This window comes from Labeo rohita, unplaced genomic scaffold, assembly GCF_022985175.1.
Source record: "Labeo rohita strain BAU-BD-2019 unplaced genomic scaffold, IGBB_LRoh.1.0 scaffold_154, whole genome shotgun sequence".
NCBI lineage: Eukaryota > Metazoa > Chordata > Actinopteri > Cypriniformes > Cyprinidae > Labeo > Labeo rohita.
This window is the reverse complement of record NW_026127714.1, coordinates 51,624-75,336: the sequence shown is the minus strand read 5'-3', so window position 1 is coordinate 75,336 and position 23,713 is coordinate 51,624. Positions and strand designations below refer to the sequence as shown.

The 23,713-nt window shown below is 39.7% G+C and overlaps 1 protein-coding gene across 1 annotated transcript in view; it reads right to left on the bottom strand.

The window, feature by feature from the left end:
* The window catches only part of LOC127158522 (ribonuclease inhibitor-like), a 49,031-nt gene extending 25,521 nt beyond the window's left edge, over positions 1-23,510 (bottom strand). The window contains exons 1-5 of the mRNA XM_051101605.1: positions 23,284-23,510; positions 22,736-22,909; positions 22,409-22,582; positions 21,582-21,755; positions 20,763-20,936 (exon numbers count right to left, since the gene is read on the bottom strand). Coding sequence (XP_050957562.1) covers positions 20,763-20,936; positions 21,582-21,755; positions 22,409-22,582; positions 22,736-22,909; positions 23,284-23,489 — 902 coding nt within the window. The 5' untranslated portion in view covers positions 23,490-23,510. The remainder of the gene's footprint in view (positions 1-20,762; positions 20,937-21,581; positions 21,756-22,408; positions 22,583-22,735; positions 22,910-23,283) is intronic.
* Between the last annotated feature and the right edge of the window lie 203 nt (positions 23,511-23,713).

Sequence of the window (23,713 nt, the reverse complement as noted above, 5' to 3'; positions counted from 1 at the left end):
TCAACAGTTCTGCCCGCCAATAACGCAGAGTCATTTAGTTAATATCAGTAATACGCGGCATGCACGATATAAAGTAGTGGTCAGTAACATTATCACTTTGAGGTATGAGGTATATATATAATCTCAGTAAGATCAATTCCATGTGATATAATTAAGTCTAGCATATGATTTAGACAGTGCGTGGGCCCGGTGACATTTAGCTTGACTCCAAAAGAGTTCATTAAGTCAGTGAATGCAAGTCCTAATGCATCATTTGTATTATCAGTGTGAGTGTTGAAAACTCTGACAATTAGTGCTTTATCAACAATAACCAATAAGTCTGACAGGAATTCTGCTAATTATTTTAGGACATTTGTATACAGCCCTGGCGGTCTATACACAGTAGCTAAAACAAGAGATAGAAGAGATTTATTTTGCATATCTGACAGAGTAACATTAAGTAGAAGTAGCATTTCGAACGAGTTAAAACTGTATCTGGTTTTCTGAGTAACACTGAGAATATCACTATATATTTTTGCAACACTACCACCACGACCACTCTGACGGGGCTCATACTTATAACAGTAGTTTGGTGGAGTAGACTCATTTAGACCAATATAATCATTAGGATTTAGCCAGGTTTCAGTCAAGCAGAATACATCAAAACTATTTTCTGTGACTGTGTCTGACAGGAGTTCTGCTCCGACTCTGCTGGGGTGCAGGCCATCAGCACAAAAAAACCTAGGACACTTCCAGAAAAGATTCCAGTTATTAACAAAGCACAGTTTCTGTTCTTTATACCATAACAATAACCATTCATTCAGAGCAAAAATCTACTGAACCTTTCATGTCCTCGTCGATACATGGGAAACGGTCGTAACACAATGATCCTCCTCAAGATCCAGTCAGCAAGGTGACATTGATACAATGTTGAGTTTTGATCCAAACTATCATTTTGGTTGAGAGTGACATTTCCATCTTTGAAGTACATTGAATCAGTATTGAATTTTTGATGAAATCTGACAATACACATTGGTGGAGACAGTGATTTTGAACTTATGTTGATTTGTTGTTGTTCATAAGAACATTAAAATATATCCCTGTGTCACACTTTATTTATAGCCCATGTCTTACATCTATTACTCAATGCTTGCAGAGCATCATGTGTTCTTGAGTGAAGACACTGATTATGATAATGATGACACTGATAATCCAACTTTGTCAAGGCGGAAGTAAGCCATTTTCTGTTAATTTGCAAGGCTTTCAGGTAATTAACTGCTGTAGGGAAATAGCTAGAAGAATAACAAAGTGCAGTAAATGGTAAAACTGTTTGCACTACAAACCACTGTTTTCATAATTAAGCTAATACATTAAAATAATATGGTATGACACAGCAGTTTGCAATATCAAGTGGCAAAACGAGGTGTTTTGTACAGCTAAAAATAACTGGAAACCTGGAAGCCTGTAACGGTGGCTAATCCAAAGTTAAATTTTAGGGCAATTAAATAGTTATTCTTATTTGTTGGGCGCCAGACAAGGAAAAATAAATTACCAAGTCAAAAGGTCATTACTATTATTATATTTTTCCCAATTCCTGGAACCACTCAAAATTAAGCCACTGATACACAAATCTGCATATGCACATTAACATACACAGAAAAACACAAAATGAAATAACAATTCACAACAATTTTCCGTTTTAAGGTGCAAACTGTTGTTATTAGAACCAGGCATAAGCAAAAAACAATGATAATAAATGAAAGAATGGAGGAAATCTAAATCTTACAAAGTTTACTTTTTTTCCTTCACAGCATTTATATAACCACGTATGAGAACACAAACATTAATTAAACATCCACGTGGTTTCCCTTTCTCAATTCGAACTGTGACACGATCAAGAGTCCAAAAGAGAAGGGAGAGAAAAACGAAAACAAAAGAGTCCTTGTTGTCACAGAAACGAACAACAGCAAAAAAAACCAAAAACAAATCAGTGTCCCTTTAAATTCATCTCGTCTTCAGTCTTAAACGTTCAAACTTTTCATACACAAAAAACAAAAAAAAAAAAACAAAAAAAACAAAGTATTTCCACCAGAAACAAACTCACTGAGTGTGTGCGTTACATGAGTGAGTGTGTGCGAGTTTTTCGTGTAATGTGTATGTGTGGAGTTCGGCTGCGTGGGCAGGCAGCGTCTGGCCGGCCAACCAACAACCAGGCCGGGAAAGGAATATTCGGAGTTTCGGCGGCGATTAATAAAGGAAAAGGAACGCAGTACCTACGGTAGACGAACCAGTCTGGATTTTACCGTGCAACAGAGATCCACACGCCTGGTTCCACTTGCTTTCAGGTATCGTTCACGTACTTCCTTCCGCTCACCTCGACTTTCGTTTGTTCCTACTCACACACCCGCCGTTTCCCTTGCTTCCCTCACACACCTACACTTCCGTTTGTCCTTGTTTCTCTCACACCTTACACTTCCGTTTCTTCCTTGCTTTTTATACCATTTCCGCCATTTTATTTCAGCCTAATTTGCCGGCCAAGTGGAAAAAATGGCATGGATTTCATCCATATCGCCACACTCTCCCCCCCTTGAGAAGCCAACCTATGGTTGTACAAATTGAATTAAAATCCAAAGAACTCTTCTTCATCAGAGGATTCATTCAATATTTCAAGAACTTTTCCTCTTTCCTGCTGTTCTAATTCTGCAGCAGTTGGGTAACATGGCTTCAGGTGAGATACGTGCACTGTGCGAACATCTTCACCAGTTGATTCCAGTGATATACGATAATTCAGTGGTCCCAACTGCTTTAAAATACGGTAAGGGCCTTTCCATTTTTTAGCTAGCTTCGCCGTAAAATGGTGTTGAGCGCTAGATTGAGGAAAGGTTTTCATCCACACACGATCTTTCTCCTGGTAAGTAATATCTCTTTTGTTTTTATTATAATTCCTGAGTTGTCTTTTTTTGTGCTTTTTTGCAACATTCCATGGCTTTAGTTTGGAGCTCGGCAAGATGACGGACGGTCTCGTATGATGGACAGTCTGGAGTTAAATTGGTACCATGCAGCAGTTTGTCCATAGGGCTCTGTAGTTTCCTCCCCATGTGCAGCTCTGCAGGTGACATTCCAATGGTTTCTTGAATAGCAGAATTGATGGCAAAACGGAATTCAGGTAAGTATTGGTCCCACTTCCTGTGATTGTCACCCACATAGGCAGAGATCATACTTTGAAGTGTGCGATTAACCCTTCCCGTCATATTGGTTTGTGGATGATAAGATGTTGTCAACTTTGGTTTTACGCTCCATTTTTTACACAGTTCTTGGAACAATGATGAAACAAATTGTGCACCTCTGTCCGACAGAATGAAATCGGGTACTCCCCATCGGGTTAGAATTTCTTTCCGAAGAAGGAGTGCAATGGACTGAGCATTGGCGTTTCGAAGAGGGAAAAATTCTACCCAGCGAGAGTAGTAGTCTACAAAGACTAAGAGGTATTCATTTTGTTGAGTGCTTCTAGGCAATGGCCCCATGATGTCTACACCAAGCATTTCATTGGGACGGGTGGTGACTGTTTGTTGTAGTTTTCCCACAGGTTTCTGGCTTTCTCCTTTTAAAGTTTGGCATTTGACACAACTTTTAACGTGATGCCTGATGTCTGCCCACATTCCAGGCCAGAATGCATAATCATGGATACGCTTGTAGGTTTTAAAAATACCTACATGGCCACACCAAGGATTTGAGTGATAATGCTGTAGGATGGATGGTACCAAACTAACAGGGATGCATACTCGGTAGTGCACTTGGTTGTTCGACTGGTGAGTTTTGTGGTAGAGCGTATCCTCAATTACCTCATACTGGTCTTTTAAGGTAGAGTCATTGGTTGCTAAAGCTTGAAGTATGTTTGTGATTGCAGGATCTTTTTGTTGCTCTTCCCAGATGACAGCTGGAGACAGTGGAAGTTCTGACTTTTCCTGCTGATTGGTGTAGAGGCCACAACTGGGGTGAATACTTGACAGAGCATCAGGTGCAGTATTTAGTTTTCCTTTGCGATATTCAATTATAAGGTCAAACCTCTGAAGTCGCAGAGCCCATCTTATGAGACGACTTGTGGTTTTTGTTGACGACATTACCCACTGTAGTGCTGAGTGATCTGTGATTACGGTGAACAATTTGTACTCCAAATAGTGTTGCCACTTCTCAAAAGCCCAGATGATAGCCAAACATTATTTTTCTGTGGTAGAATAATTTGTCTCTGCTTTGTTCAAGGTTCTGCTGGTGTATGCAATAACCTGCTCAAAACCCTGGTCCTTTCGCTGGGTTAACACTGCACCCAAGCCAGTGTCGCTGGTATCCGTGTAGACTGTGAAAGGGAGTTCCAAGTCAGGATGGCCAAGAATAGGAGGAGAGGTAAGACAAGATTTCAGACATTCAAATGCCTTTTGACATTGCAGAGACCAGTGAAATGTATGCCCCTTTTTTTCAGTGCATTCAGAGGCTCAGCCACTTTGGAGAAATTTGGTACGAACCGGTGGTACCACCTTGCTAAACCCAAAAAACGTTGGACTTCTTTGAGGTTAGTAGGCACCGGGTAGGACCGTATGGCCTCCACTTTGCTTGGGTCTGCTGAGATTCCTCTGGTACTTACGACATGTCCAAGAAATGTTATTTTTTGTAAGCAGAACTGGCTTTTTTTCAGATTGATCGTGAGGCCAGCCATTTCCAGCTTGTGGAGAACAGCCTGAAGATCAAAGAAATGCTGGGCTGCAGAAGGTGAGTAAATAATTATGTTGTCTATATAGACAAAACAGATGCTTCCATGCAATTCTCCCAGTACACACTCCATTAGCCTCTGAAACGTAGCAGGGGCATTTTTTAACCCAAAGGGCATCACATTGAACTGAAATAGCCCTGATGGAGTAATGAAAGCAGTCTTTGATTTGCTTTTTTGATCCATGCCTACTTGCCAGTAACCACTATTAAGGTCAATGGTGGAAAAGATAGAAGCTCCAGACAGAGACTCTAGGATTTCAGTAATGTTGGGCAGTGGATATGCATCGTTTTCTGTAATGGCATTAACTTTACGGTAATCAACACAAAATCTGAGGCTTCCGTCTTTTTTGGGCACTAGGACAACTGGCGAGGCCCATCCTGAGTGCGACGGTTCCACAATACCGGCAGACAGCATCTCCTCCAGCTGTTCCTTTATGACAGCTTGTTTGGCAGGAGTGGTACGATATGGTCGCTGCTTGATTGGCACTTGCTGGGTGGTATAGATGTGATGTTGAAGTAAGTCCGTACGTCCTGTACGAAGTGTGCATACTTGTGGGTTTGACTCCAGGATCTGTTGTAGCTGTTGCTTATCCTCAAGAGGTAAGTGTGCAGCATTCACAGCAGTGTCAATTAAAGTCTGCTCGTCGAGATTGCTTGGTGATTGAAATACAACAAGTTTAGTTGGAGGAACTGAGCTTAGTAGGCACAGACTGACACTTTTATTCTCAATCTTCTCTTTTTGGTGCCGTGTGGGGATAATTGGTACACTGGCATTTCCAGGCTGGAAGGGATAATCCTCATTTGGATTGGACTTAAAAGAATATTTCTGATCTGCTACATTGATCTGCAGACCACTAAAAAAGATAAAGTCCAAGCCCAGTACGACAGCATAAGCTAAAGCCTTAGCTGGAAGAACAACAGCAGGTATGGTGAAAACTTTTTTATGAAGAGTGATTGATGTGTTTACCCATCCTAGTGGAATTTCTGCTTCTCCATTGGCTAGGTAGAGAGGACCTCGAGTCCATGGACAAAGATTTGGTGCAGAGAGCTCCTTGCAAAGATTCTCATGCAAGAGGCTGTAACTAGGGGTCGACCGATATGTGTTTTTCAGGGCCGATGCCGATACCGATTATTACAGATCAAATGCACCGATAAACGATATTTTGAACCGATATGTGTCTAGTGTAAAAATGAAATTTGTCATAATTAATAATAACAAGAGCTCTGACAAGAACTTTCTTTGAATGCTTTCAAACATATCTTTAATTCTGAGAACTGTTAATAATAACAATATTAAATAAACATCAATATTAATAATAACAATAATGACATAAAAAAGTGCAGGGAGCCCCCAGCAGCATTCTGTAAACAATTGTAAAACTTAAATAAGTAAACAGCAAGTAGCAACAAATAACAAAAAATAAATGTAATAGCTCCCTGAAGTTTTATAAGCTAATAAAGAATTAGTAGTCCCAATCTAGCAGCACCAGGTTGTGGTGCAGGAAGCAGAGCTGCTCGGCATGCTCTCCCGTGAGCTTGCTTCTTTTCTTGTCATAAATTGCAGACACTTCACTGAAGACACGCTCACTAGGGACTGATGAGGGTGGTGAGCAAAGAAATTTTCTTGCTGCTTTGGCTAGTTGCTTGAAGCGGCCTTCATTCTGTTTCCACCATTGGAGTGGATCCCCCTTCCGCCTTTCAATCACTGGTTCTTTGAGGTACTGATGTAACTCATCCTCAATAGTGTCCTTGACCAACAGATCACTAGTGTGGGGGCCAAAAAGAGAACTGAAGATCTTGTCTATTTGGCTATGGCAGGGTGTATCTTCTCTCCTTTGTCTTTTAGGGGCTTGGTCTTCTGCAGCGGGTTCCTCTCCATCAGCCTGCTGCTCTTGATTGCCTCTCTCTGTTTCAGCCTGCCCTTGTAGACCACCTTCTACATCTTCTTTAAGCCATTCTTTGGCTTTGTTTAGTGTAGAGGCACAGCAGAATGCATGACTCTTATAACGTGGATCCAAAAGACATGCCAGAACCACAACTTTTGAATCTTCAAGTTTGCTGAAACGTTTGGTTAGGCTCTCTCTCATTAGCTCCCTGAGCATTCCGATGCCCTGTGTTGATGGCCCTTTATCTTCAAGCAGCATCTTGAGCACTGTGATGCAGGGAATGATGCTGGATGCAGATGAATTACTGTAGCTCACCTCTAGTGTCACTTCCTCAATGGGATGAGTGTTTCAACCAATTTAGACACAATGTCCCACTGGTGAGCAGATGGACATGTAAACCCGCCATGTTCCACAGAGTAGATGTTAAGAGCACGCTTTTGTTCCAGTGCTCTTTGCAGCATGTGGAGTGTTGAGTTCTACCTTGTTGGGACTGCCTGGATTAAGTTGTGCTCTGGTAGGCTAAGGTCTCTCTGGATGTTTCTCAAACGCTGCTTGGCCAAGATGGAATGTTGGAAGTGAGTGACACATTTCTTTAGCATTGCAATCACATCTATCACAGCTCTTTGGCTGGCCAAACCATCATTCACCACCAGCTGCAATGAATGTGCTGTGCAGCTAAGGTCTGGAATATCAGCAAGCCTCAAGCCTTTTACCATGTTCGCACCATTATCTCGAAGGACAAGGACTACACGATCTTTATTAATTTTCCATTCCTCCAGCATGTGTAGGAAAGAGTCTTTGATATACTCCCCAGTATGGGATCCATGCATGACTCTTGTGTTTAAAACAAACTGTCTTCTGTTCCATTCATTGTCAATGAAATGGCATGTTAGGCTCATCATTGACTCCGTTGATCCTGACCAGCAATCTGTTGTAAAGGAGAGTGAGTAGCCAGAATTCTCTGGCTGGATCAGGGTTTTTATCTTACTTACAACCCTTTCATAAATTTCTGGCAGCTTCTCAGTACGATAATACTTCTCACTTTTTAGTGCATATCGTGGTTCTGCCACATCCATGAGTCGCTTAAAGCCACTGTCAGAGACAACAGTGAATGGTTGATTGTCAGTAATTATCATTTCTGTGATCAGTTTGTCCATTTTTTTTTGATCTGTCATCCAGATTTGTCCATTTTTTTTGTTTCTGAAACATGTCATGTATTGTAGGCTGGCATGTGGATGTTGTCCCCTGCTCAGATTCAGGTGCGCTTGTTTGTGCAGATTTATACAAATCATGGTGATGAATCCTAAGATGAGACCACAGGTTTGAAGTATTGGCACTTTTTGCCATTGTACCACCCATACTGACAACATCTCCACATGTTTTGCACACTGCCTTCCCTGGTGTTTGATGAGTGTAGTACTCCCACACTGCACTTCGTGTCTTCTTCCGTGCATTCATCTACAATAAGGGTAATATAAAGAGAGAGTTAAAAGTGGGGCCACTGTATGCTTCCTGATTAAGCCTATGCATACTGTATTAAAGCTAAACAACTTGGGGAAATATAAATATTTGGCTTCAAATTATTTACATGTTAGAAATGTTCATGTAATAGCATGAGCTATAATAATTTCTCATTAATTATTTTCTGATGGCTAAATCCAATGAGGTGACTATCCAATTCATCATCTAATGCACATCAATCGATTAGCTTAAAAATGCACAATGTGTAATATAAGTGTTAATAATTTAATTCTTCATTTTAGAAGATGTTAAGAAGACCTTTTCATGAAACTATAACATTAATAGCCTATTATAGGCACACTCAGTTCCATGGCCTATATATCTCATTTTTTGTTATCCTAACCTAGGCCTATGTGACACTACACATTTCCATTAGTTTTAATTTAGAGTACAGTGCAGATGAAGGCATAAAAACATTAATTTATCTTTTAATCAAATTAGTTTTTTTTTTTTTTTTTTTACAAATGAGTTTACTAAAAAAACATGGAAGAAATGGCATACTGTGTGATTATTCTCAATAAATTGTTTAATAATTTTAGTAGTAGTAGTATTAGGCTACATATATTATACTGCACCTCAGTAATATTCAGGTTCAGGTTCAAGTTGCTATGAGGAACTTTTAAATTTCTGTAGCCTATGTATATGATATAACGATAGTTTTACTCAAATGAAACGGTCAAATGCTCATGAAGTGATTCTGAGAGCAGTTCTGGGGATGTTGTTAATGTATACGTCCTCATTTAGTGAGACGGTAACGTTAGATGCTGAAAACACCGCGAGACTGTGTCACTGTATACAGAGACAAGCACAGCATGCTGGATTCATAAACAGTCTGTTTGCGCCTTAATGTTTATAGATACTAGTCCATAGCATGAGTCAGTTCAAGTGTACGGTAGAGGTCTGCGCGGGACTGTTTCTTCAGTCCCGCTCCCGCAAGGTTTTATTCCGCACCCACCCGCTCCCGCTAAATTTTGATCTGTTTCCAGAATCTCACATTTAAACCGAAAGAGAGAGATAACAAAAAAATTGCAGGTTGTACAACAATTTGTTTTATTTTTATTCTTCTTGTCAAGATGATGTTAATACGGAAAATGTGTTGCAGAAAAAAATGTAGAAAAAAATAAAAAATTTGTAGCATATTTATTATTTTTATTCAAAATACAAATGTCACATTTTTTGTCAACACAGTAGCTTAGGAAAAGCTGAAAACAAAAATTACATTTGCCATTTAAAATTATAAGCAAAAGAACAAATCCGTTGGCTTGTAGCCATGACGAAATTAAATAACTTTTAACGAAAAAATGTCCCGACGTCGATTTCAGCGTCTCTCCCACAAAGGAAAATATATATAAATACAACAACAAGTAGTAATAGACTAAATGATAGATGTCGGTTTCTTAACAGTAAACTGACCATTTTCTAGTCCAAGCTAAACGTCCTTCAAGGACAGCGCATCCACACTTTGCTCTGCCATGTGCCATCCTCTGTCTGTACAGGCCGCTCTGATGACCGTTATGCAAATCCTGCGTGCACAGACCTTGCCAATAAAATGAGCCGCAGTCCATGCGTGCATAACAGTCATGAGCGCAGGCCGTACAGGTGCTCTATAAGAATGAGTAAAGCCAAAGACTAAAGGACAGACATGCTGTTCAGAAAGGACGTCGGGAAAAGGAAATTATTACACCGCCTGCTCCCGTCCAAATTACACCAGAGTTACCGACCATTACCGCGTTTTGTTTGTAAATTTATTTCCGCGTCGCAAAAAATCTGGTCGAGTCCCGCGGGAATGCAGACCTCTAGTATACGGTCCTACTTTTGATTAATTCATCCAAACTTTGATGACTCATCCAAACTTTGAAAAATTCCGTGGCATTTAGTGTTAACAGTATACAGTACATTCCATTTATATAACTGGATTCCGCGATTCCGTCCGTGTTTTCCGCATCCGGGAAATTAAGATAACATTGAGGTGTTTTTGCAACTTCACCATAAAGGATTGTGAATTACTAAAACACAATCAACTTCTGCTGCTGACTTACCTTTGAGAGACAAGTGATTACTGCCGCACGCTGCACGCAGCTCCAGCAAGCGCGTTCTGTCTGTGTCTTCATTTCCTTCAGCCTTGGAGTTGATTGGTCGGACTCGCGACTTCCAACAAATCTGATGCGCGGTGGGCGGAGACTGCTCTAGGGCACAGAGTGGTGAGCTCTGACAGGCTGCGTCGGAGCCAAAGAGCGCATTTCAAAAATAAATTATTTTTATCGGCAAATCGGTTTTGAAAATAACCGATTCCGATAATCGTGAAAATGCTTAATATCGGCGCCGATAATCGGTCGACCTCTAGCTGTAACTTGCACCTGTGTCAACAATAGCTTTCCCCTTCCAGGTACCAATACTCAGAGGGACAACTAATTGTTGTGGAACATCTGCAGGCGGTGGTGTCTTCTTACAAGCTGTTGAGGTCTTTTTTGTGAATGAAGCAGAAACAGAGTGGTTGGTAGGAGGACCAACAGTTTTAGAAACTGGAAATGTTGCCCGCTTACTGTTGGAGGGATGGACTTGATTGGTGGGTTGAAAGGACTGAGCAGAGACAAAGCGAGGACAGCGGCCAGGTGAGTGATGTCCTTTACATCGCCAACACTGCACTAAAGGTGGTTTCTCTTTTTCTGCTGGGCGACTAGAAACAGGTCTCTGGGGCATGGATGTGGGTTGCTTAAAACCCACCCGTCCTTCATATTGTTGTTGCTGTTCATTATCTTTTTCAAGCTGTTGGCCTAATTTCACCAGTTCATCAACGGTGTTTACCCGACTGCGCAGCTGGCTAGCAAGGTATGGCTTAATGTTCTTCAAAATCATTTTAACTAATTCACTGTCAGTCAAAGAAGGCTTCCATCTCTTGCACAGTGCTCTGTATGTTAATGCGAAGTCTCTTATGCCTTCTCGATCACCTTGTGTTCTTGTTCTGACCCTTTCTGCCAGTTCGTCCTCATAGTCCTCTGAAAGGAAAGCAGAAAGAAAAGCAGACTCAAACTCATCCCATGTTGTTATAGATGATCGCGCTACTTCCCACCAGTCCCGGGCAGTGCCATATAGGACTGATCGGAAAGTGGCCAAAATGTCAGCATCAGTCAAAGGGTGAAGTGCAAAGAAGTCTTGGCATCGGGTGAGATACAGCAATGGGTCAGGATCATCCGACGGCCTCCCAAAAGTAGGAAATGTAAGCTTAAGATGATCACTCTTTATCACAGGAAGAGTATGAGGCGGTGGACCAGTCAGTGGTATTGCAGGTGACTCAGAAGTACTGGGATGTGGGGATGGGTCGCTCACCTTTAAACCAGCCAACTGTTTCTCTTGATCTTGGAATTTTTCTTTAATTCCAGTTTGTAGATCTTGCACAGCTGTACACAGTGTTCTGGTGGTTTGGGTGCATTGGGTGAGCTCTGTAGACATCTGGTCATGATTTCTCTGGAGAGTTACGAGGTAGGTTTTGATATCTTGTTGAAGCTCATCTTGAAGTTGTTCCATCATAAACCTCACCTCAGACACAAAAGTGGTTTGGGCTTTATGAAGTTCATCAGAAATGTCAATTTTCACTGATTTAACAAGTTGATCAATCTCTTCCTTAACATCCTCTTTATTTTTAGATATGCACGCAAGCACTTGTTGCTGGTTGTGCTCTAGTTTGTCAGCAAGTTGAGCAATCAAGTTGTCATGGTGTGCAGATGTCGTTTTAAATTCTTGTGTGAGTTCACCAACATTTTTCTCATGAGTTTGCATATGTTCTAATAACGTGTCCAAGTTTCCCTGCACCCGTTGAGTGAGTTGCTGCATTTCTTTTCCAGGAGTTGGTAAGATTCCCGGTAAGTCCTGCTGCATCACTGAAGATACAGGTGAAGGCACTGGTGATGTACATATCTGCATGTGATCGGCATTCCGTTCCTGTTCCCAGGTGAGGGGTTGAATAGGAGTACTACCAGCTGGTGTTGGTGACACAAATCGTACATGGGTGCTGGCTTGAGAGGGACTGAAATGGAGAGGCGTACAGAAGGATCCAGGGGGAAGAGGCTGTGGACGTAGAGCAGAAGGCCAGTTAGGAGTTTCAATGTCAGGGGGTTCCATCTCTAAAAAAGTGGATGGGGAGTGTGGGGGTGTGGCAGACATTTTTGATTGCAAGTTGAATGTGTAATGTACAGTGTGGTGCAGTGACAATATCAGTGTTTGAAAAAAAAGTTACAATATTACGACTTGTCACAATAGTAGAATGCACAAAGAGAACCGACACTACGAGTATAGGTTTGTCCCACAGTTATTCAGTGCACTTAAATGTCCAACAATAGTAGAATTAGTTAGCACATTTTTTTTTTTTTTCATTTCACATTTTTAAAATTGACCAATCAAATTTTCAGTACAGCACAGCAAATTCTCAACGGTTCAACAATTTTTTTTTTTTTTTTTTACAATGTTCACAAAACAAACATCATTTAAACCCTTTTTTCCTTACACTCACAAATTCGAGTATTTTAAAGTATGGAAAACCTTAAGTCAAATCACCAATTAGTAAGACTCAGGGACTGGGTTCAAACAATGCAAATCAAATACAAGTTCATATCAAATTCAAGTCATGTTCCAGGTTTCAAGTAAATTTATCGTGGATTTAAATCATTAAGTTCGGTTCGGCCCCACGTTGGGCGCCACTTATGTAACGGTGGCTAATCCAAAGTTAAATTTTAGGGCAATTAAATAGTTATTCTTATTCGTTGGGCGCCAGACAAGGAAAAATAAATTACCAAGTCAAAGAGTCATTACTATTATTATATTTTTCCCAATTCCTGGAACCACTCAAAATTAAGCCACTGATACACAAATCTGCATATGCACATTAACATACACAGAAAAACACAAAATGAAATAACAATTCACAACAATTTTCCGTTTTAAGGTGCAAACTGTTGTTATTAGAACCAGGCATAAGCAAAAAACAATGATAATAAATGAAAGAATGGAGGAAATCTAAATCTTACAAAGTTTACTTTTTTTCCTTCACAGCATTTATATAACCACGTATGAGAACACAAACATTAATTAAACATCCACGTGGTTTCCCTTTCTCAATTCGAACTGTGACACGATCAAGAGTCCAAAAGAGAAGGGAGAGAAAAACGAAACAAAAGAGTCCTTGTTGTCACAGAAACGAACAACAGCAAAAAAAAACGAACAAAAAAAACAAATCAGTGTCCCTTTAAATTCATCTCGTCTTGAGTCTTAAACGTTCAAACTTTTCATACACAAAAAACAAAAAACAAAAAACAAAGTATTTCCACCAGAAACAAACTCACTGAGTGTGTGCGTTACGTGAGTGAGTGTGTGCGAGTTTTTCGTGTAATGTGTATGTGTGGAGTTCGGCTGCGTGGGCAGGCAGCGTCTGGCCGGCCAACCAACAACCAGGCCGGGAAAGGAATATTCGGAGTTTCGGCGGCGATTAATAAAGGAAAAGGAACGCAGTACCTGCGGTAGACGAACCAGTCTGGATTTTACTGTGCAACCGGCAATCATGCGTCACCAATTCGTCCGAGTTTTTTGGCGTCGTACACACCCGGTCTGTGCAACAGAGATCCACACGCCTGGTTCCACTTGCTTTCAGGTATCGTTCACGTACTTCCTTCCGCTCACCTCGACTTTCGTTTGTTCCTACTCACACACCCGCCGTTTCCCTTGCTTCCCTCACACACCTACACTTCTGTTTGTCCTTGTTTCTCTCACACCTTACACTTCCGTTTCTTCCTTGCTTTTTATACCATTTCCGCCATTTTATTTCAGCCTAATTTGCCGGCCAAGTGGAAAAACTGGCATGGATTTCATCCATATCGCCACAAGCCTCACACATTATATAAGGATATGGATACATCGAGTTGTAAACTCTTAAGAAAAAATATTCTAAACAGTACCAAAAAAGCACAAGAAAAAGGTTCTTCGGCATGTAACAATCCACCTTATTTTTCCAATAAGAGTGGCTGCAGCCATTTGTAATTTTTTTGTCTGGCTTCCGGTCTCATCCACTTCCAGCTATTTTTAGCTGCACAGAAAGCTTGTTTTGCTGCTTGATATTGCAAACTGGTGTGTCTTTCCATATTATTTTAATGTATTATCTTAATTATGAACACTGGTTTGTAGTGCAAACTGTTTTACTGTTGACTGCACTTTGATATTCTTCTTGGTATTTCAGAAAACAGCTTACTTGCGCATTGAAAAATAAGGTGGATAGCAGAACCCTTTTATCAGGAATCCATAAAGAACCATGCTTTGAAAGTAACTAATGGTGTTATAAAGAAACTTTTAAATGATGAACTTTTAAACCACTGCCACTTTTAAACTTTTGTTAGTATATTAGTATGTTTATATTGTGACCAAGATGGCAGCGCGCACACATCGTGAGGCTCAGTGTCTCTCCAGTTTCTGCAGTTTTGCAGTATTTTACTTGCTCATCTTGGGTCTGTTCGTGCAGAACAGCTGTGCTTTTACATCGCACACCTGACAGGAGCTTTTGGATATTGGTTTGTACATTCCCGACAGTTTTATCACCAATCTTTGACTCGTCCCTGAGATCGCCAGAACACCAGAGGCTGCGCACCCTACCCGGCCGGGTGGAAGTGCTTGAGGGCGGCGTCGAGACCGTAAACAAAGACGGGGGAAGCGCAGAGGACTAAGAGCTAAGCTAAAGCTAACACCACACCGGCTCTCTTTACCCAGCATTTTCCTCACCAATGTACGGTCGCTGGTGAAAAAAATGGACGAGATTTGACTCCGCATCAACCACAGCAAGAGACTCTGGAACTGCAATGTCATGATTTTCACTGAAACATGGCTAAACAGCGACATATCGGACAATGCTATCGCTCTAGCTGAGCACCACACATTCCAGGCAGACAGAATGGCGGATGACTCCGGTAAGACCAGAGGCGGAGGATTGTGCATTTATGTTAACAAAGCTTGGTGCACGAACTCTGTTATTATTGGGAGACACTGCTCAGCTAACCTAGAGTTTCTCATGGTTAAGTGTAGACCGTTTTATCTGCCACGGGAGTTCACCTCCACCATTATAACTGCCGCTTACATTCCTCCTGACGCTGATGCCAAGCTTGCTATGAACGAACTTCATGCGGCCATCAGCAAACAACAAAATGTTCACCCAGGCTGCTTTTATTGTTGCGGGGGATTTTAATCACTCTAGCTTAAAGACAGTACTCCCCAAATTTCACCAGAACATTTTCTGTCACACCAGAGGAAACAAAACTTTAGACCATGTATACACAAACATGGCTGAAGCCTATATTGTGACCCCCCACCCCCACTTGGGACAATCAGACCACCTTTCTTTGTTCCTCACCCCCAAGTATTCACCCCTCATCAACCGTGTGAAGCCATCAGTAAAGACCATCAAAGTGTGGCCAGCGGGGGTAGACTTCACACTCCAGGACAGGTTTCTACACACAGACTAGTAGAGTCTGTGTAGAGTCTACTAGTAGAGTAGAGACACAGAGTATGTTTGCTACTCAGGCCACCTGTGGCTCTCACACGAACATAGACAGCTACACTTCCTCTGTTCTGGATTACATCAACACTACCACTGACAGTGTTACAACCCAGAAGCAGATCACCATATACCCAAATCAGAAGCCATGGATGAACAAGGAGGTGCGTCTCCTACTGAAGGCACGCAACACTGCCTTCAGATCAGGTGATGCACAGGCCTACAGCACTTCCAGGGCTAATCTGAAAAGAGGCATCAAAAAGGCCAAGCACTGCTACAAACTAAAGCTAGAGGAGCACTTTTCAAACTCTGACCCTCGACGCATGTGGCAGGGCATCCAGGCCCTCAGCGACTACAAACCCAGTCAGTCCACCCCCACAGACACTAATGTCTTCTTTCTGAATGAGCTTAATGACTTTTATGCTCGCTTTGAGAGAGACAATAAAGAAACTGCCACCAAGATCGCCTTCTCAACCAACCACTCACCCATCTCACTTACCTCCTCTGAAGTCTACACCGCACTGAGCCGAATCAACGCGCGCAAGGCTGCTGGACCAGACGGTATCCCTGGGCGCGTACCGAGGGCATGTACGGAGCAGCTCGCTGGGGTATTCACAGACATTTTTAACATGTCCCTTGCCCAAGCAGCTGTACCAGCATGCTTTAAATCTACCTCAATTGTACCAATGCCAAAACACTCTAGCCCAACGTGCCTGAATGACTACCGCCCTGTAGCACTCACACCCATCATGAAGTGCTTTGAGCGGTTGGTCCTGATAAACCTAAAGGACTCTCTCCAATCCTCACTGGACCCACTCCAGTTTGTCTACCGTGGCAATAGGAGTACAGACGATGCAGTCTCCATAGCGCTGCACTCTGTACTCACATACCTGGACAATACAAACACCTATGCACGAATGCTGTTTGTTGACTTTAGCTCAGCATTCAATACTGTCTTACCCTCTAAATTAATCACCAAACTCAGAGACCTGGACATTAACACCTCACTTTGCAACTGGATTATGGACTTTCTGACCAACAGACCTCAGCATGTTAGGTCACATCTGCTCCACTACCATCACGCTCAACACTGGTGTACCACAGGGCTGTGTGCTGAGCCCCTTCCTTTACTCCCTCTTCACCCACGACTGCAGGCCTGTATATGGATCTAACACCATCATCAAGTTTGCAGACGATACTACAGTGATCGGTCTCATCAGCAACAACGATGAGACTGCCTACAGGGAGGAGATCAAGCACCTGGCCACTTGGTGCACGGACAATAATCTGCTCCTTAACACCAATAAGACCAAGGAGCTTATTGTGGACTTCAGGAAGGGAAGAAGAGGTTCACATGAACCCATTCACATCAATGGGATGGCTGTTGAGCCTGTCCCATCCTTCAAGTTCCTGGGGACCCACATTTCGGTGGACCTATCCTGGACCACCAACACCTCTAGCCTGGTCAAGAAGGCTCACCAGTGCCTCTTCTTCTTGAGAACACTTAAGAAGAACCAGCTGTCCTCAGCCATCCTGGTGAACTTCTATTGCTGTACAATAGAAAGCATCCTAACCAACTGTGTCACAGTCTGGTACGGAAGCTGCTCTGTTGCTGAGCATAAGGCACTGCAGCGGGTGGTGAAAACTGCCCAGCGCATTATAGGGACTCCACTTCCAGCCATTGAGGACATTCAGAAGAAACACTGTATGCGTCGAGCACGCAGTATTCTTAAAGATGACTCTCATCCCGCCCACAAACTGTTTTCTCTCCTGCCTTCTGGCAGGCGCTTCAGGTGTCCCAGGTCAAGAACCAGCAGACTGAGGAACAGCTTCTTTCCCAGAGCTGTCTCCTTATTGAACTCTGCCCCCCACTGACACCTGCCACCTCCCCCCCACACCCCTACACTCTCTCCATTACCATTGCACTATTTAATATTTATTGCACTGTACATACCCATCTGTAAATGCACATATCCATTGCACGATACATTTGTAAATTTCTGACTATATTTATCTGTACATGTCTAGTTTATAGAGAATAGCACCCTGTACATTGTTCATATCTATCTGCAATTCTGATTACAGTTAATAGCAACTTGTATATATTGTTCATCTACTGTAATCTCTGATTATAGTTATTAGCAACCTGTATATTATGTTCACAGTATATCCATCTGTAAATATTACCCATAGTTTCTCCCTGCATATATTCCCTATAAGTGCACTTATAACTTATACCTTTATCCTGCACTTACTGCTTATTGCACTCCTGGTTAGACCTAAACTGCATTTCGTTGCCTTGTACTTGTACATGTGTAATAACATACCACTTTATCTGCCTGGTCACTTATCATCTTGTAACTTTATATGGTTTTACATTAAAACGACATCAACAGCATGTGTGAATTAGGTACTTTTTATTGATGTTAAATTATAGCCAAAAATGTCAGTGCAGTTAACAACATTATAATGACAACTGACACTGAACATGCATAAAAACAAAGAACAACATACACACACAAATGAAAGAAAATATTTTAAAAAAAGACCAATTTTCATTCTGGGACTTGGTGACATTTCTAAATAATCCATCTTAAGGTCCATCAAAAACTAGTTTGATTTGTGGTGTTCTAAAGGTGTGTAAAAAAAAAAATACCGTTACTGTCCCTCGGGGTCATATTGACCCCACATTGAAAATGAATGGATAAAGTGAAAAAAAAGTTGTTGTTTTTCTTTTTTCTTTTTTTTTTTCATTTGTCAAAAAACAGTGGTAAATCCAGTTTAAATCTTAAAACAAAATACATCTATTTAAAGGCCAATTCCTAGAGCATATTCTCAAAGTGGAACAAGATGAACTTTCTATCTCTTACAAACACAAATGTGGTTACACGCACACACAAACACACGTGCAAAGTGACTGCAACAGAAAGATCAGTTTTTTTAAAAATCGGCATATAAAATCAACAAATCTACAATAAATCTGAAAATTTTCACACATAAATGAAGGACTGGTACTGGAGCACAAATGCAACATGGAACAACCATGTTCACTCACTCAAACACGCACACACACACAGTTGTCCGGGGCATTTTTAGATTTTGGAAAATAAAATCAGACATAAATGCACAACAATGTGAAGGGGTAGACAAAAAAAAATTAATAAGTTGAAGATCAGTGAACCTTAACATAAAAGGTATCATTTGAAATTTTAAAGTTAGAACCTCAACTTTCTAGTACATCCCATCACTTTTGCATTTATGTTACATATAATAACATAAAACGGTCTGAATTTGCCCCCTCACAAACAAGCTCCCTCTTGTGAAGATGACCTAATAATATTCATATTCATATTGCTCAGATTTATCAAATATAGGTGAGTCATATATCAAATGAAAGCGCTCATTCTCCAAATTGTGATTATGTGATTTATTTCATTGATCTAACACATTACAGAGAATAATTATGAAAATAATCACAAGGATGGAAATTAATTCCGTAAACAAACAAATAAACAAACAAACATTTACATTATATTTCTGCATCGATTACTACTTCTGTGTGCAAACAGTGGCAAAAACTTTATATCAGCTCTTAGATTAGGTTATTATCTTTAATCTTTATCTAGAATAACAGAACATCTTGGATGACAAGGGGGTGAGTACATTATCTGTAAATTGTTGTTCTGGAAGTGGACTTCTCCTTTAACTGGTAAAAATGTTTAGTTGGTCTGAACTGATGAAGGAGAGACTCCATCCACAGAACAAACACAATATACTGGATATCTGTACATTAACAACAGACACACACATAACTAACCTAATATAAAATAAAATAGAATAATAATGTGTAAAATATGATATAACAAATGTTTTAATTAACATGGAAATTTCACATTATAGAATTGTTGACACATTTAAGTGCTACACTGGACAATCACCTTTATGATTAGAAACATTTGGATCATTATGGATGATTTTAATACAAATATTATTACATTTGTAGGCCTTAAACTAAAGAGCCAGACAGACTCATCTGAGCCTCTTCCTCCTCTGTTCCCGCTTTAAATAAAACAAAATGATCATTTGCTTGAATACTACAGCAACATTAAACACTCAGTATCACATGTTTCTAACACACATGCTGCATTATTTGATTGTAAAGTCTGAGTCTCTTCACCTGTATGGATCACATTCACACATTTATCACACATTTCTTTCTCCTCATAGACACAGTAGTGAAGCTCTTCTGTGGATCCTCACCTGATGTTTACTGCTCCTTTCATGATGATCTCAACTTTTGATATACAGCATTTATCATCTTTTGCTGACTGAATTCTATGAGGGAATTCTTCATCTACACTGTGGTGGAGCAGAAGAGAGAAGAGAGAAAAAAAAAATCAGTGTTCAGTGGAACAAATTGCAAATTAGATACTATTCAAAGTAAAAACACACAAGAGACAGAGACATTAATCATGTGATACTGGATGGCTGTGAGCTGAAAATATTATATGATTCACTATTACTGATGTAATTAATTTATACAATTGTTGTATAAAGCTCTGACAGTGTACTTCAGTGTACTTCCCTCCTTTGTATTAAACATTATCAACTTTACATTTCATTCTGACACAAACCCTTTGAAATAAAGCTTGATGATAATTTAATAAACTCTTTTTCACAAATATTTGAAAGTATATATTTGTTTACATATTAGAGGTAAATGAATCTCTTTAATATCAGAAAGTGAAGTTTACTCACCTCAGTTTACAGTTTGAGTGTCGTAGCACATCAATGAGCTGCTGCTTTGAGTCTCCAATCACATTAAAACTCAGATCAAGCTCTTTTAGAAACTGCAGTGCTTTTGTGTTTGTCAAAGAAGAAACATCTGTAATTCCACAGTTATAAAGACTAGAAAGAGACAAACAGAGGAAGATCATCTTACAAACAAATCATTAAGGAAATTAATTTTTCACAAATATAATGTGAACTCAGACTCATCATGAGATTTTGAGTATAAAGTGTTTTGGTTTAAACTGTTGAAGTGATTTTAATCATTTTGATTCTTGTATTTGAATGTTACTGACCTCAATCTCTCCAGTTTACAGTGTGAATCCTTCAGTACGTCACATAAGTGATTCACTCCTGTGTTTTTTATTTGATTCCATTTCAGGTTCAGTTCTCTCAGGTGTGATGGGTTTGATTTCAGAGCTGAAGTCAGGATGAGACACTGTTCCTCTGTAATACTGCATCTACACAGACTGAAGACAGAAAGACAAAAGACAAAACTCAGATCTATGATGCATCATGAGCAAATGCTATAGAGCCACTAATAAACCAGCAAACTCACGAAATCTTAATGATATGAAACAAACCAAGACAGGAGTATTTGAGGACACTAGTTACAATCCAAGTCTGGATTTGTCCTCACTCAAAAATTGTATTTAATTAATTTAGATTAATATATAGGATTAATGCAGACACAATAGAAAAATTAACAATTAAAAGGTCAAAATTCATAATTTTAATGCAAGACAACCAAATACATTAATAAATTATTTTAAGTTATTTTAGAGTGTACAATCTCTAAATACACATTTTGAATAAAAGATGATTTAGTAAAAAGTACCATTAGTCCAGTATAAATGTGACTCTCAGAATGATCTACTGTCATTTGTTACACTTTTTTTCAATTCTGTTTTCAATTCTGTCTTGTTTCAGCAAGTTTAACACTAATACATATATAAACCTATTAACTAATAGTATTGCTGAATCTTTCTAAAGATGGAGATTAAAAACAGAAGATGCAGCACTATAAATGATGTGACTTGAGTCTGTTGTCTTAAAATAAATGTAAACAGAAAACTAATAACACTGTCAATTCTGTACAATATAATGATACTAACTCTAGTTTCTCCAGCTTGAATTGTGTGTTCATCAGTAGATCACTGAGGTTTTTCACTCCAGAGTCTCCTAGTTTATTCCAGCTCAGGTTCAGTTCTCTCAGGTGTGATGGGTTTGATTTCAGAGCTGAAGTCAGGATGAGACACTGTTTCTCTGTAATACTGCATCCACACAGACTGAAAACAGAAAGAGAAAAGTCAATGATTCAGATCTATGAAAATCATCTTATTGAAGAGCTACAGTAGCTGAGATCACTGTGATAAATGATACAGAAATGCAATATGATTTGTTGATTGTAACATGCTGCAGTCTAAAAGTGTCTGCTCTTTAAGAATGTAAGGCCCATCTTCACTCTCTCATTGTGTGTTTGCTGTGAACACAGGAGTTACGATGATGTGATGTGTCGTGTTTGTGACATGAGCTCCATTAATAAAAGTATCATCAGTTTCACATGTGGCGGGTTACTGTCTTACATTATGAAACGTAACAGTAGGCATATAGTCTGCAGTTCCCATAATCTGTTTGTAATTGTCTCACTAGTTCTCTGTGCAGGAAACTGTTGTTTCTTGTCTTTCATACTTTTTAAAACAATTTCATTGATTAAAAATCTTGTGTTCTTGTAGCAACAGATGCAAGTGTTATATTTATGTAGATCAACATGTAGAAAATCACTACAAAGTTTCAAATACTTTAAATTATTTTTTTTGTTACTTAGAATTTTTATGACCAATGCAATGCTACAGTATAAACAATGTAACTTGGGTCCAGCTGTCTTTAAACAAACAACTTTAATCTCACTGTCACTGCTGTACAGTATAATGATACTAACTCTAGTTTCTCCAGCTTGAATTGTGTGTTCATCAGTAGATCACTGAGGTTTTTCACTCCAGAGTCTCCTAGTTCATTCCAGCTCAGGTTCAGTTCTCTCAGGTGTGATGGGTTTGATTTCAGAGCTGAAGTCACAGCAGAACAACCTTCATCTGTCATTTCACAGTATCCTAACCTACATTTGCAGAAAGAGCATAAAATAAGAAAAGAAAATATTATCATTGTGTTTATTTCACCATCATCATAAGAAATTGATTATAAAGTGTTTTGGTTTAAACTGCTGACATGATTGTAATCATTGTGATTCTTGTATGTGAATGTTACTGACCTCAATCTCTCCAGTTTACAGTGTGAATCCTTCAGTACGTCACATAAGTGATTCACTCCAGTGTTTTTTAGTTTATTCTCACTCAGGTTCAGTTCTCTCAGGTGTGATGGGTTTGATTTCAGAGCTGAAGTCAGGATGAGACACTGTTTCTCTGTAATACTGCATCTACTCAGACTGAAAACAGAAAGAGAAAACAAAATGAATCAAATCCATGATTGCTACAGCGGGCATTTAGTTTCTAATAGTTTGAGTCACATTAGTTTTTTTATGCAAGTATGTGCCGTTTCTTTACCTTATTTTTTATTCTTTACCTATCTATTTATTTAATGCCTCTATTCTTTATTCTCTGATAAAAGGCTGATTTTTGCTCATACACAATCAGAATATTGTATCAAATTCTGAAAATTAAACAATTACTTACTAGATTTAAAAAAAAAAAAAAAAAAAAAAAAAAAAACATACAAAATGTGGCAAATCCAGTGCACTCCTTTAAACAATATAACTTAAGACCTGCTGTCTTAAAATACACAAACTTGAACTGTACTAACTCTAGTTTCTCCAGCTTGCATTGTGTATTCATCAGTAGATCACTGAGGTTTTTCACTCCAGAGTCTCCTAGTTTATTCCAGTTCAGGTTCAGTTCTCTCAGGTGTGATGGGTTTGATTTCAGAGCTGAAGTCAGGATGAGACACTGTTCCTCTGTAATTCTGCATCTACACAGACTGAAAACAGAAAGAACCCATAAAAGCCCCATAAAAACTACTATGTTTTTATTTTGGGGGGTCATTTGTTTTGTGACAATGATTATATTCATTAGTAGTACCTACAGGCACATAACGTATCAAATATGATTTATGGCCTGATTTATGACTGGATTTATGAGCGTATTTTTGACTCTGTCATTGTTGATGGACAGTTAGACACATGTCTAGTGTGTGTATGATTAGATTTATGAGTGAATTTATGTGTTTATGTCCT